Source organism: Zalophus californianus, chromosome 10, assembly GCF_009762305.2.
Source record: "Zalophus californianus isolate mZalCal1 chromosome 10, mZalCal1.pri.v2, whole genome shotgun sequence".
Classification (NCBI taxonomy): domain Eukaryota; kingdom Metazoa; phylum Chordata; class Mammalia; order Carnivora; family Otariidae; genus Zalophus; species Zalophus californianus.
This window is the reverse complement of record NC_045604.1, coordinates 98311806-98326484: the sequence shown is the minus strand read 5'-3', so window position 1 is coordinate 98326484 and position 14679 is coordinate 98311806. Positions and strand designations below refer to the sequence as shown.

General features: G+C 41.4%; 1 protein-coding gene across 1 annotated transcript in view; it reads right to left on the bottom strand.

The window, feature by feature from the left end:
- Positions 1-4124: 4124 nt before the first annotated feature.
- The window catches only part of VKORC1L1 (vitamin K epoxide reductase complex subunit 1 like 1), a 56557-nt gene continuing 46002 nt past the window's right edge, over positions 4125-14679 (bottom strand). Inside the window, exons 2-3 of the mRNA XM_027613006.2 lie at positions 9350-9459; positions 4125-5646 (exon numbers count right to left, since the gene is read on the bottom strand). Of these exons, the coding sequence (XP_027468807.1) occupies positions 5420-5646; positions 9350-9459 (337 nt within the window). The 3' untranslated portion in view covers positions 4125-5419. The remainder of the gene's footprint in view (positions 5647-9349; positions 9460-14679) is intronic.

Genomic DNA, 14679 nt, shown 5'->3' with positions numbered 1-14679 from the left:
GCATCTGAAATTCTTTTTATGTGTCAGGCTGTTTTCACAAACTTCACTGTGTTCGAGTCTTGAGAAACCTGTGCTTCCACTCACACCCGTCAGAGGTGCTGCTTGCAGACTCTGCTTCCACAGGACCAGCCCCGCGGCCCTCGGGCCTCCCGTGCTTGTGCAGCAGACCAGGCGCGCGAGAAACAGACAACTGCTCTTCAGCTTCACAGAGGAGCTCCAGTCCCAGGGAATTTCCAGAAAGTGGTATTACTGGAATAATGAGCAAGGTCTGTGTACCAATTTCCACAAAGTTGTAAGCTGACAAGTAAGCATAAGAAAGGTAAGAGCTAAAGAGTGTCTGAATCAGAAGGGAGCTCAGAGGTTACCAATTCTTCCAGGACGTGATTCCAACCTCAGCCATAGTCTAGTCCCGACAGAAGTGGACAGATGGGTATTAAAGGCTCACTGGTCCCATCACATCTGACTCCACTGAACGTGATGGGACCTTTTTATTTTTTTTTTTTAAAGATTTTATTTAATTTTATTTGACACAGAGAGATAGAGAGCATAAGCAGGGGGAGCGGCAGGCAGGCAGAGGCAGAGGGAGAAGCAGGCTTCCCGCTGAGCAGGGAGCCGCATGTGGGCCTCGATCCCAGGACCCTGGGATCACCACCTGAGCCGAAGACAGACGCTTAACCGACTGAGCCACCCAGGCGCCCCAGTGATGGGACCTTTTTAAACAGGCTGGGCCTACAGACAAGTACGCTAGGCCTTTGCACCTCTGGGTGAGGCCACTGCCCTGCTCCTGGGGGATGGTCTTTGGTCTTTCCCTGTGGGACCATTCCTCCTCCTCCTCTTGCCCAGCTTCCATTCGGCCGAGTCAGGTACACTATTCCTAAGATTTCAGTATCAATCCTGGTTTAAAGCTCAGTGCTTCGGAAGAAGATCCTGTTGGTGTCCAGTCAAAGGGAGGACCATGAACCAATGTGGTTCTTAATACAGAACTCGATTCACTTCACTTGGGGTTGCTACCTCCCATCTCAACACGTACCCATTTTTATCCTTCCTTTCCAAGCTCCAGGAAAGGAACAGTAACGATAATCTAACGTCCTTTTAGTGGCCATCTTCAGACCACTTTTAAGAAATTTGGGTGTAGTTGGTTAGGGATTCTAGGGGGTCCATGTTTCTTGGGACCAGTGAACTTCAGTTCCTTGAAGGCTTCAAGTTTTGTGTTACATTTAAGGTCTGGGAACGATAGATAATTCTCTACTTGAAACATTAAAAAAAATTAAACGTAACACACACACTTAAACGTTTTAAAGTTAGCGGTAAGTTCCACTTCCTAAGTCCTAAGGTTCTAGCACAGAACACATGTGTTGTCTTCAGTAAAATCTGGCTGAACTGTATTTTAAAGGGATTCATCCTCCTTGCAGATGTTACCTTTTGAGGAGACTGAGTGGAGTCTTCAGGGGGAGCTAGAGTAAAGCTGTGGGCAAGAGCTCAGCGGCAAGGTCAGCAGCCCCGTCCCTTGTGCTCACACACCCCCGAGCAGGAGCTCCTCTTTCATTTGTTCCTGACAACCACATACATCACAAGCGCACGCAAATTCCGGGAAATACAACCTCCTTAAGAATTCTGCACGTGTCTTCTATAAATTACAAATAATGGAAGGGAAAAAGAGGCAGCTCAGTACACCTGTAGGAAGGAAGTTACGGTGTCAGCCTCCAGAGTAGCTGATGGGAAGACTGGATTGACCCCAGCACCTTGTCTGGACTGTGTGACACTTCAGCGTAAGAAGGATGGCACAGCTTCCATGGTAACGGCTACATTTATTTTATACCAAAAAAGTTATGTGCAACAAATAAACATTCTTACATATTTACATTTGTTTTTACCAGTTAGCAAAACGGTCCTAAGTCTCTGATAAAGAATATTTCTATCTCTAGTAAAGGGGGAAGTCTGCCCAGTGAACTCCACTTTAAATGAATGTTTGCTCTGGAGCTTAAAGCATTAGTAATAAATACTTCTGATGGAACATACTATACAGATCATATACCTAATACTTAGGCCATGCTTAATACAGTTTTATAACAAAACATTTCACCTTTTCTGGGCTCATTTGTTAAAAAACAACAACAACAACAAAAAACCAAGTAGCCTGGATTCCCACCCCTGCCCCTCCTGTTTTATCGAAGGGGAAGAGTTCTCACAGATTAGGAATCATAAATGCTGCCTAAAATGTCTGAATAGAAATGTTCCACCAATGCTTGCGTGTTGGGGGGAAAACATGAGGACAAAGGTTGCATGTTAGGTATTCCTTCCCAAATAGGTTACCAAAAATGATAAGTGGATTTCTTGTTGGCATTTGTCTAACACGAATTTTCAAGACAAGATTTGCCAGCTTTCACTCATGTCAAGCAGTGGTTCCAATCTCAGTTACGAAGTAGTCGCTGAAGAGGACTTTGCACTTTTGCTGATAATCTTATAAATGAAATACAAGCAAACTAAAGCCAACAAATAGTTTTAATTTCACTGGAGTCTTGGTCCTATGTCCTACCGAGTAGGGTCCAAAGATCTCTTGTACCAAACGACAGATCTTTGTCTCTGTATGAAAATAGTCAATGCTTTCAACATCTTTAAAAGTAACGGATTTAAAGAGAGGTGACATACATCGAGTAGAAGTAATTCCTGGCAGACAGCTAGTTAAACCTGAGTTATTCACCAGTTTACCTTCGTGGAAAGCACCTAGCTGCAAAGAAAAACCTAATGAAATCCACCAAACCACCTAGAAATTGTCATCTAACCACAGCTTCTCATTTCTTCAAATGATATGACTACCAAGTAAATAAGGGACTCATTCCCCGAACCCAGAAGCATGGAATTACTGCAAAAAACAGACATCCAATCTCCCCCTCCCCCCCCCCCCCCACTTTGTTCTTCAGTGTTGGCGGCTAGTAATGTTGCAGTGTTTTAAATACTGAGTCTAAAATAGTCATAACAGTCCTCAAATTCTACCACTCCTTCTTGGAGTGGAAGAGAGGATGGAGAGGGGAGACTAAATTCTTCCACCGGGGTCCTGTTGCTTACTGAGATACTAGCAGTACGATGCTGTTATTTCAGGCAGCACGCCTTCATTGCTCAGTGAGAAAAAAGATATGAATTCTGGGGTCACAGGAACGTGGCAAAAATTTTTGCACGACTGAAACAGTGGTGTTCTCCCCAAGGCTTATTAGGAAAGCAAAGGAAAACCTGGAAGGGTGTGGCTGAACATTTTTCACGTTTTATCCTATAAGAGTTGAAGACGTTTCCAAGGATGCAACATCAAGACAAGCTTTAACTATACTCTGCTGATTGATACAAAATATGATGAAAAACCATTTTAAATTGGGACACGAGGAACTTATTTAGCACAGCCGGTGTTATATATACCACAGAAGTCTTCACTGTTAACCATTTCCACTCTAGCTTAGAAGAAAGAACCGGAAGCTGCTTGGCGGGACTGGAAGCGCTGCTACAGGATGACCTCACTGGACAAGGTCTTCAACGTTGGGACTTGTTTCTCCACAAACACCAGACATCCAATCCAATGCTTTCTGTAGTTCATTCACTACAGAAACAAGAACAATACATACATAATAAAACGGGCATTGGAATATTCACATTCATGGGAAAACATAAGCCGGGAAATCCGAATTCAACTTTTACAAAACTGGGTAAAACTGGTTGAAAGTTCATTACAATTCAGGTGTTACACCTGCCTTGGGCCAGAAAAGTACATCGCATCAGTCAGGGCAGTTAGCTGGACACCGCTGAAAGGTGCTGACTCTACACATTACGGTTTACAGAGCAGAGCCTGTCCCCGCCCTTCAAAAAGAAGGCTTGGGAAAGCACTCAAAAGTTACCGGTCTCTTTTGAACATAATGATGACTCTAACTGGAAGCAAAAACATTGCTGCTGCTTCTCAATCTAAGCAATAAAATGATCATACAGAACCTTTCCAGAGAATAATGCAGGTTTTCTACTTCATGGTAAGAGGAAGGAAGGACACTTCTGCCCAAGTTCAACACACAAAATATTTGGTTTGAGGTTTAAGACAGAAGGCACTTTTAACATTCTGATAGAAGGTGTTAACCATGGAAACATACTGTTGCAATTTCATTTGGGTTTATTCACATCACCTTTAAAACCTGGGCATTTGCGTAGTTTCTAGAAAGAGCAGCGACGCCATTAGGGTACTTCACCTTCGGGTATTTCTACCTGCACTACTCCCGGTGGAGCAGGTTGAGCAGCGTGTCAGCCCTAAGATTTACAAAGCTAATACTCTACAACGATTAAACTAGACATCCAATTAGTGCAGAATGAAACAGGAGATACTACGGCGCTACCCAAGAGCACTCCTACTCTGGAGCAACTGGGCTTACACTGGTTATTTCAAGGTCCTAATACTGTTTGGTCGACTGGCACCCATATTAAGGAAGAATATCTGCATGAAAATTCAGCTACTGTAAGAGACTACCTAAAAATGCCATATTAACGTTTCCAGCTTTTCTCCAAAGAAATCTAAGCCATTTCCCCATCTTTGGTGTCCTGAAGGCCTTGGACGTGAAGGTCTGGTCACGTGACACATTTTGTAAGGTTATAATTGATCCAGTTTTATGACTAGACGCAAGCTTGACTTGAATGTCCAAATTTAGTTTCTTCCTTTCCGAGGAAGGAGATGAAAGGGAACCAACTACCCTGTTATTTTTGCTGTCAGTACTGGACCCGCAGCTGTCAGTTCTTTTCACAAGATGCTCTGTACTTACTACTTTCACTATTTCTTCAGTCAGCGTTGGGCTGACAATTCTTCATTGCTACACTTCAACTAAACTGTACAGTAAGTTCTGCAGGGATGGATCCAATATGTCTACCTTTATTTACAAATATCACATAAATGGATTCTAGTTGAATCTACATGTTTAAATCCGTCGGCTAAAAACATATTACATATTGTAAACATGGCAATATTTAATACAGTATCTATTCTAAAATATTTTCATGTCATGATCACATTTGTTATACCTGAAATTGAATTTGTACACATTAGAGAATTACTAGCAATGGTTGCTCACTTTACAATCAAGGGCAGGGGGCTGGGGCTACATTTTATTATTTCAGAAACATCTTCAAAGTAAAGTTAAAGCTTGTCTTTGATTGGCTCGGCATATCCTTTTTTCTTTCCTTTTTTTTTTTTTTGTATCCATATTTAAAATGAAGATTGACACAGAAAATAGCTAGGGCCCCTTCTAATTTACAGGATTTTAAAAAATCAGTTTAAGATTCTTAGGGAAAGTGTCTGTTGTAAAGAATTAAAAAACAAACAAACAAACAAAAAATTGCTGCAAAATAAACTTAATGGAAAAGGGGACTTCCGACTGTCAGTTCAGAGTTCGTCCGGCTGTCAGTCCTGCTTAGGCTGCAGCTGCCGTTTCCAGGCCTCATTCAAGTAAACTAGTCGTTTGTAGTTGATGATAAGAAGAATGAAGTTCAGCACATATGTGATGACGCAGATGATGCAAAACTCCTTCAGCACAAAGTACAGAATGTAGGCCAGGTACAAAGACCCGACCACAGACACGATGGAGGATGTCATGAGGATTAAAGCTGCAACTGCACTTGCTGTCATGCCTGCAAGAGAAAGAGACACTTGGCTCAGTGAGGCCTTGACAACGGAGACAAAGTCCCTGAGTCAAACGCTAGCATTCTGTGATTTGGTGCGGTGCTGGAATCGCTGACTGTACTGAAACATGCGATGAAATCTGGGCACAAAAACGACTGGTCTGTTTTGTTAAGATTATGCAGGTTGACTTTGCACACAGAATACCAGCTGCAGTGTTTTTGATTTGTCAGTATTTGTCAGTATTCTAGGTGAAATATTACTTATACCATAAACTAGCCTTAGTTAAGTCACGCAAAGAAAATACGCACTCTTATAATCACACTCTGCGTGAAGCTCATCTGGAAAGTCAACAGCCTCATCGCTCCTAACGGATAAAGGAACGTGAGGCCCTCAGCCTTCTCTCCCAGGCAGGACACACTTCCCCTGGCCTTTTCACCACAGGCTCCCCAACTGTGGGCAGTAAAGTCTGCCTTCCCATGTTTAGTCAGATTTCTCAAAAATCCACAATGCTTAGGCCAAATTTTCCAAAAATCACACAAAGATGATTGCACCAATATGCTGCTGAAGAAGGAAAAAACTTGCAATAAACATTTCAGAAAGGGCTCACCCGGGAAGGTAACGGAAACCACGTTTGGCCAGTTGGCCACTTGTGGGTCAAACCAGATCAAGAAAAAAGGCAGTTCTGTGCGCTAAACAGGGGCTCTCTGATGCTGACATCGTCACACGTATTGTTTTGTAATTTCCTGTAGCCAACAGTCGTGAGAACATGTGCTTTTATTCTCAAGGACAGAGGAGACAGCAGAGCATGTTAAACTACCCTCCCTTCCAACAACGAATAGACAAGGAGAACAGAAACAGGAAAAAATTATCGGTGGTAGGAGGTTTGAAGAGGTTAATTAAGTGGAGCTGAAATCCCCACTGCCTGTTGACAAGAAGCTGCCTGTGGGCTACAGTCGGGCCACAAAGGCCGGACTTGCTCCCAGGACTGGTGATTCTAGCGTATGACCTTTCATAAGGCTCCTCAAGGCTACCATACTGTTGGATTCCTTATGCCGGGGACGGGCAAATCCGACTGGCCACCTGCTCTCGTACATAAAGACTGACTGCACCCAGCCGCGCTCACTCGTATGTAACATCCGTGGCAACAGTTAGCAAAGCCTAAATGGTCTTCTGGCTGGCCCTTTACTAGATATCTAAACCTTCAAAAACTAATGCTGTCACGTGAATTTCACTAAGAGAGTTGATTTCAAAATGATATGGACAATATTTACTTTCTCCATGCCACTCTTTTCCTTGAGATAATAACCACTTTTACCTCCTAATACTGATGTGTGAATTAAAAGCTACCAGGTGGGGCACCGGGCTGGCTCAGCCAGTACAGCACGTGACTCTTGATCTCAGGGTCGTGAGTTCAAGCCCCACGTTGGGCCTAGAGCTTACTGAATAAATGAATGAATGAGCTAACAGGTATAAAGCCCTTCGAATGCTCCATAAATCCTGGCTACTAGTTAAATACTATTGCACCCAACCTGTCCTGATGTAATGCAGCTGGTGGCGTGGGATACAGTTCCCAGTGGGATTTACAAGGTGCTGTGACTCTGAATAAATGATGGTCCGATCAAGCAGTGGAACATTCTGCAGCTGTGAAGAAGAATGAAGACAATGGACTGCTATGGAAATATCACCACGATGAGGTAGCCAAGCAAAAAAGAAAACAGAGTATGTAGGACAGTATGTATAGCATCTGCCTTCTATATTTTAGAAAGGAGGACAATTGAGATGACGGGCTTGTATCTTCTTGCACGTGCCTAAGTACTGCAGCACGCAGCTACCAGCTGGGGACGAAAGGCAGCAGGAAGTGGGTGGAGGTGGGCAAAGGTCAAGGGCAGGCTTTTTGCTGGATAGCATTTTATATTTTTTTTACTTTCGAACTCGTGAAAGTATTACCTATGGAAAAATTAAAGTAAAAATGCTGTTATCTCAAACAGTTTAGGAGGGAGTGAAGATGATGTGCTCTGGAAAACTGTTAGATGAGTTCAAATGTGCCTTCAGTGTGCCTCCTGACATTAAAAATGCCTCATGTGAACACACAAAATGTGCACAGAAAAAATACATAGGATACACACGATTTAAAATATATGTACAAGGAAATTCACAAATTAAGTATTATAAATGGAAATTTGTTCCCTATCTCCAAAAATTAACATAGTCAAAAGCGTTTCTTAGGCTATTTTAATTTCGGCTAATACATTATATTCTTCTTTAGAAATCCAAACAGAACAAATAAATGGAATAAAAAATAAAAGTCTGACCCCTGGCCCCCAACCACTGGACCCTTTTCTATGCATTTATATATATATATATTTACATGTATATATAAATATATATAAACATATACTTCTCTATACCTATTATACTACAATTTGCTTTTTTCACCAAACTATGTCTTGATCTTTCCAGAATATTCATGTAAGACCTGCTTTTTCCTTTAATGGATACATAGTATTTTCTAATATGGATGTAACCTAATTTATTCAACCATTATGTTTTGCTAAGCTACTTCCAATTTTTTGCTATTTTAAACTGTACTGCTATGAATATCCTTGTGCGTATTTTTGTATTTCTACAGGATATGGAACTGGGTGAACCTGATAGAGGAGTATTTAGAAAAATTTAGATTCACAATTTACCTCATAACAAATCAACGTCAGCTAGGCAGAAGAGCACAGAAGGGCTGGTAGGTAATGGGGTAAAATATTAACAATGGAAACCAAAGGTCAAAAATGGCTGGATTTAACTCTAAAAGTATAAAAAACTTCTGTACAATCAAAATTCACCAAACTAACATAAAAAAGGATAAAGAATGGGTAAAATGTAACAAATACGAAAATGGACTATTATCAGGATCCCAATGACAAAAGGGACAACGCAGGAAAATTAAAATGATGGGGATTTGAAACTATTAAATTAGAAATTTTACAGAAAACACTTTTAAGATATGAAGATGGGTGAAGCTTTAGGGAAGCCGGACGACTGAGGGAAAAGTAGTTTGGTAATACGTATTAAAGTCCATTAAAAAAATTTATGTGTTTTGGCTCATTCACCCAGTGTTTGGAAATTTATTTTGCAGAACTAATCCAAAGAGGGAGGTGTGTGTGAGGGGCACTGTAAACAAAATTGATCACTGCAGTGTTATTTAGAACACAAAAACTTGAAACCTTGATATCAACAATAACAGAACACCGAAGAGAGGAAACAACATGAAAGAATTCGCATAAAGTTAAGTGAAAAGAGTAGAAGACAATGGACATAGCAGGTGTGTAAAGGCAATGGAATTACACGCACTGCTTACTGTTAATGTTCTCTCAGGGCATAATATGTTTAAGTAACCCTGCAGTATATAAACTAATAAGGAAAAACATTTTCTGGGGAAGTGTTTGGAATAGTAAGTTCCCTGAACGGGACTGGTTTTTCCGGACACTATGGGACGCTGCTATCCCTGATTAAACACCAACAGATACCAAATTCAGTATTAGCATCATCAAAATCTCAGTGAACCAAATTTTCACAACAGAAAAATGTGCTACAGCCTAGTGTTCTATCATTAACATGCTTTTATTTACTATAAAGACATTTCAGGGCAAAGACACAAAGTACTAAAGGGAATGTAACAAAACAAACTTATTTTTGTATTGCTGTATAAATACTTACCAAGTAATAACTGTAGTATATAAAATATAAGTCCAAAGACACTGTTTGGCTGGTTTAATACACCATCCTTTCCAAAAATGGAACCCAAAAGACCAAATCCTCGACCCCATCTGTAAAATAAGGAAAACCAGTAACCCCATTTTGAGTCTTTCTATTTTTAAAAATGTAAAATTGTCTGAGAATGCCATGCCAATACACCCAGCTGAATCTCCAAGTTGCCTGTTTCTATATATTCTCTTATCCAAAAGATAGGACCAAAGTATTCTTTTTCTTTTTTTTTTAAAGATTTTATTTATTTATTTGAGAGAGAGAGAATGAGAGCACGAGAGGGAAGAGGGTCAGAGGGAGAAGCAGACTCCCCGCCGAGCAGGGAGCCCGATGCGGGACTCGATCCCGGGACTCCAGGATCATGACCTGAGCCGAAGGCAGTCGCTGAACCAACTGAGCCACCCAGGCGCCCTAAAGTATTCTTTTTCTGATGGCATTAGTATTTGCAGAGGAAGGGCTCTCTCAACTTTAAGCCAGTCCCTTCCCAGGAGCACCACTGACATTTTGGGCTAAAGAATTCTTTGCAGTTGGGGGCTGTTCGGTGCATTACAGGGTGTTAGCAGTATCCCTGGGCTCTACCCACTAGATGGAAGGGGTATTCCCCCAGCAGCTGTGACAAGCGAAAATGTCTCCAGCCATTGCCAAATGTCCCCAGGGGGCAAAAGCTCCCCCAGCTGAAAGCCACTGGCTTAAGCTGCCTTATTTCTTCATTCAGAGTGTGTGGAGTGAGGGGCACCTGGGTGGCTCAGTCGGTGAAGCATACGACTCTTGGTTTCGGCTCAGGTCATGATCTCATGGGTCATGGGATCAAGCCCTGCGTCCGGCTCCCCACTCAGCACAGAGTCGCCTCCCCCTGCTCACGCTCTCACACACACAAATAAGTAAGTAAGTAAATAAAATAACAAAGTATGTGGACTGAAATGTTGCTTCCTGACAAATTTCACCAGGATATGCAATAGGAAACATTATCTTAGGAACATATTTTTTAAAAATAGAACAATATCAGAAACTATAGGTCCTTCCTAGAATCATACCTCAAGAGTAAAAAACTGATACACAATTTGCTCCATCAGTTTTTGTTTGCAGTTTAACTTCAAATTTTGCACTTAACATTTTCAGAATCTTATTTTCCCGTTTTTAAAAAAGATTATTTCAGATTTAATAAAATTTGACTCAAATATCAAACTAACCCTTACTTTGGATGAAAACCTTTGAAAATAACTTTAACTCTGATGAGAATGCTTTTCAAAAATAAGAAAGAAAACACCAGTCATGGTTTTAGGTCCATAGTGAAGCACTCAATAAAACCTAAACTTTGGTTTCGAAAACAAACTACCTGAAAACAAGGATAAACAAGTGATTCTTTATTTGTCACATGAGTTTAATAGTAGTGTCCAAGAAAGAGTGAAACTTCTTCATAATGATATTGGCAGGGAACAGTAACCCCGATTTTACAAGCGAGTGAGAGTCCTGAAGATTTTTATTGTGCAGTTATACACTTTGAGGAACACAAAATAATCTCCCATCAGATTTGTGCATTCTTTTACACATCAAATACTTAATTGTGCACGTTCTAGGGGCAGATAATGGGTCAAGTGCTGGAATACAGGAGTGAACAAATCAGAAAAGGTGGTGCCCTTGTGGAGATTTTATTCAATTTAGGGAGGAGAAGCAGTGAACATGTAAACAAATGACAAAGTTACAGATACGTAGGAAAGGTGAGGGCAGAGTCATTCTAGACCGAGCTTCTGAAAATTTAAAAATGCACACAATCATCTTGGGGTCTCATTAAAATCCAGGTTTTCCTTTCGCAGGTCTGTGGTAGGACCTAAGACTCTGCATTTCCAAACCAAACCAAACCAAATGCTCCCAGCTCAATGCTTCTGGTCTGAGGACCACACTTTACTATTGCTCTAGAAGAAGGGGTGGAGGGAGCTTGTCTAGCTAGATGGTCAGAGATGGCCTTTTTCAGGAATGACATTTTGAATTAAATCCTGAATGATGAAAAGCAGCCAATTTCTTGAGGAATGGCAAGTACAAAGGCCCTGAGGCAGGAATGAGCGATGACTGTGCAAGAAGGCCATCAAGGCTGACACAGTGATTAGGGAAGAATGGCAAACACCCGATCGTTTATAGCATTTATGGCCTTTTGTAGGCCATGATAAAGAGCTTGAATTTTATCCTAATTGCAATGGGAAGATATTGAGTAGCTTTTAAATAGGCGAGTAATATAAGCTTATTTATGATCACTCTTAACTACCGTGTAAAAAACAAACTGCAGGAGGGCAGGAGCACACAGGAAGAAACTATATGCAATCAAACTTCTTAGCCCTGCTCATCTGAAGTAGGAATTCAAATGTAAATCACCACCTTTGGCAATGGAAATAATTGGGCATACTGCCAAAATCATCATGGGCAAAAAGAATTTTTATATATTCCAAGCACTGGTCTGTGTCTAATTATTCACACAGGATTATGTTGATATTTTCCTTGAAAACAATGCAGAAATCCACAGAATATATCGTTTTATCTAAGTAATACATGCATAAGGTCTAAAAACTAAATAACACCGACAGTCTTACAAAATAGACATCCCGTACTTCAGCCCTCTCCACACACAGTTCTGACCCCCCAGAGACAACCATTATGCTATCTTTTAACCTTTTTTCCCTATTTAATTCCACATTTTAATTTTTTATTTTTTTTAAGATTTTATTTATTTATTTGACAGAGACAGCGAGAGAGGAAACACAAGCAGGGGGAGTGGGAGAGGGAGAAGCAGGCTTCCTGTTGAGCAGGGAGCCCGATGCGATGTGGGGCTCGATCCCAGGACCCTGGGATCATGACCTGAGCGGAAGGCAGATGCTTAACGACTGAGCCACCCAAGTGCCCATTAATTCCACATTTTTAAATAATATGCTAACATGGCTATTTCTTGATTTCTTAACATATAGTGTATTATTAGTTTCAGGGGTGATTTCTGAATACTAGTATCTTATGACTTTCTAATACGGTACACTAGAATGTTGCTTTAAAAAAACGTTGTGAGGCAACCCCTTCCGGACCCCTCCGTCCTTGGGAGCTTTGTACTATCACTTTGCTAGCAGTCAATAAACCTTGCTTTGCTGCCCAAAAAACAAACAAACAAACAAACAAAAAACAGTAACAACAAAAAACATTGTGGAAAGCTTTAAATGTAAATACACAAAGTTAACAGAACAGTGTAATAACCTCATGTACTATCACCTAGCTTCGAAATCGCAACTTTCTTATTTCATTTCCACCTCTACCCACTCACCACTCAAGGATTATTTTGTTAATATATTTTTAAGATTTTATTTATTTATTTGACAGAGAGAGACACAGCGAGAGAGGGAACACAAGCAGGGGGAGTGGGAGAGGGAGAAGCAGGCCTCCAGCGGAGCAGGGAGCCCGATGCAGGGCTGGATCCCGGGACCCCGGTATCATGACCTGAGCCGAAGGCAGACGCTTAACGACTGAGCCACCCAGGTGCCCCTATTTTGCTATTTTTTAAGGCAAAATTTATATACATTTAATGCACAAATCTTTTTTTTTTTAAAGATTTTATTTATTTATTTGAGAGAGAGAATGAGATAGAGAGCATGAGAGGGGGGAGGGTCAGAGGGAGAAGCAGACTCCCTGCTGAGCAGGGAGCCCGATGCGGGACTTGATCCCGGGACTCCAGGATCATGACCTGAGCCGAAGGCAGTCGCTTAACCGACTGAGGCACCCAGGCGCCCCTTAATGCACAAATCTTAACTTTTCTGTAATTTTGATGAATGGAACACCTGAGTAATCCTGGATACATCTGAGTAGTCCTGGTACACTAATTCTGGGATACTTACCCAACAGTGTGAAAGGAGAGTTTAAGTACCTTTCATAAACAATCGAACAAACATTCCATATAGAGTGCTTCCATACAGAGTGCTTCCATCTCCCCAGTAAATTGTTAGTTCCTTCTCATCAATCCACACTCTTCTTCACCACAAGCATCAAGTACCTGGCTAGCGAGGTACTATGATCCAGCAATCGCACTACTGGGTATCTACCCAAAGTTTTTGTATTTTTGTATTCTTTGGGTAGATACCCAATAGTGCGATTGCTGGATCATAGGGCAGTTCTTTTTTTTTTTAATCTTTTTACAAAGATTTTTAGGGGTGCCTGAGTGGCTCAGTCAGTAAAGCATCTGCCTTTGGTCAGGTCATGATCCTGGGGTCCTGGGATTGAGCCCTGCATCAGGCTCCGTGCTCAGCAGGGAGTCTGCTTCTCTCTCTGCTCCTAACCCTGCTCATACTCTCTCTCAAAATAAATTTTAAAATTTGAGAGTGAGACAGAGTGCACACTTGCGTGAGTTGGGGGAGAAGCAGAGAATGCAGACTCTGTCCTGAGCGTGGAGCCTGACGCAGGGCTTGATCCCAGGACCCTGGGATCATAACCTGAGCTGAAACCGAGTCGGATGCTCAACCTACTGAGCCACCCACGTGGCCCAGGGTAGTTCTATTTTTAACTTTTTGAGGAACCTCCATACTGTTTTCCAGAGTGCCTGCACCAGTTTGCATTCCCGCCAACAGTGCAAGAGGTTCTTTTTTCCCCACACCCTCACCCAAAGTTGTTGTTTCTTGTTTTTTGTTTTAGCCATTCTGACAGGTGTGAGGTGATCTCTCATTGTAGTTTTGATTTGCAGTCCCCTGATGACTGATGATGAGCATCCTCATGTACCTGTTAGCCATCTGTATGTCTTCTTTGGAGAAATGTCTGTTCATGTCTTCTACCCAGTTTTTAATTGGATTATTTGTTCCTTGGGTGTTGAATTTTCCAAGTTCTTTATATATTTTGGATACTAACCATTTATTGGGTAGATAACTTGCAAATATCTTCTCTCATTCTGTAGGTTGCCTTTTAGTTTTGTTGACTCCTTTGCTGTGCAGAAGCTTTTTATTTTGATGAAGTCCCAATAGTTTTTGCTTTTATTTCCCTTGCCTCAGAAGACATATCTAGAAAAATGTTGCCACAGCCAATGTCAGAGAAGTTACTGCCTGTGTTCCCTTCTAAGGTTTTGGTTTCAGGTGTCACATTTGGGTCTTTAACCCATTTTGAATTGACTTTTGTGTATGGTGTTAGAAAGTGGTCCAGTTTCGTTCTTTTGCAGGTAGCTGTCCCGTGTTCCCAACACCATTTCTTGAAGAAACTTTTCCCCATTTTATATTCTTTCTTCCTTTGTGGAAGACTGACCATGTAATTGTGGGCTTATTTCTGGGTTT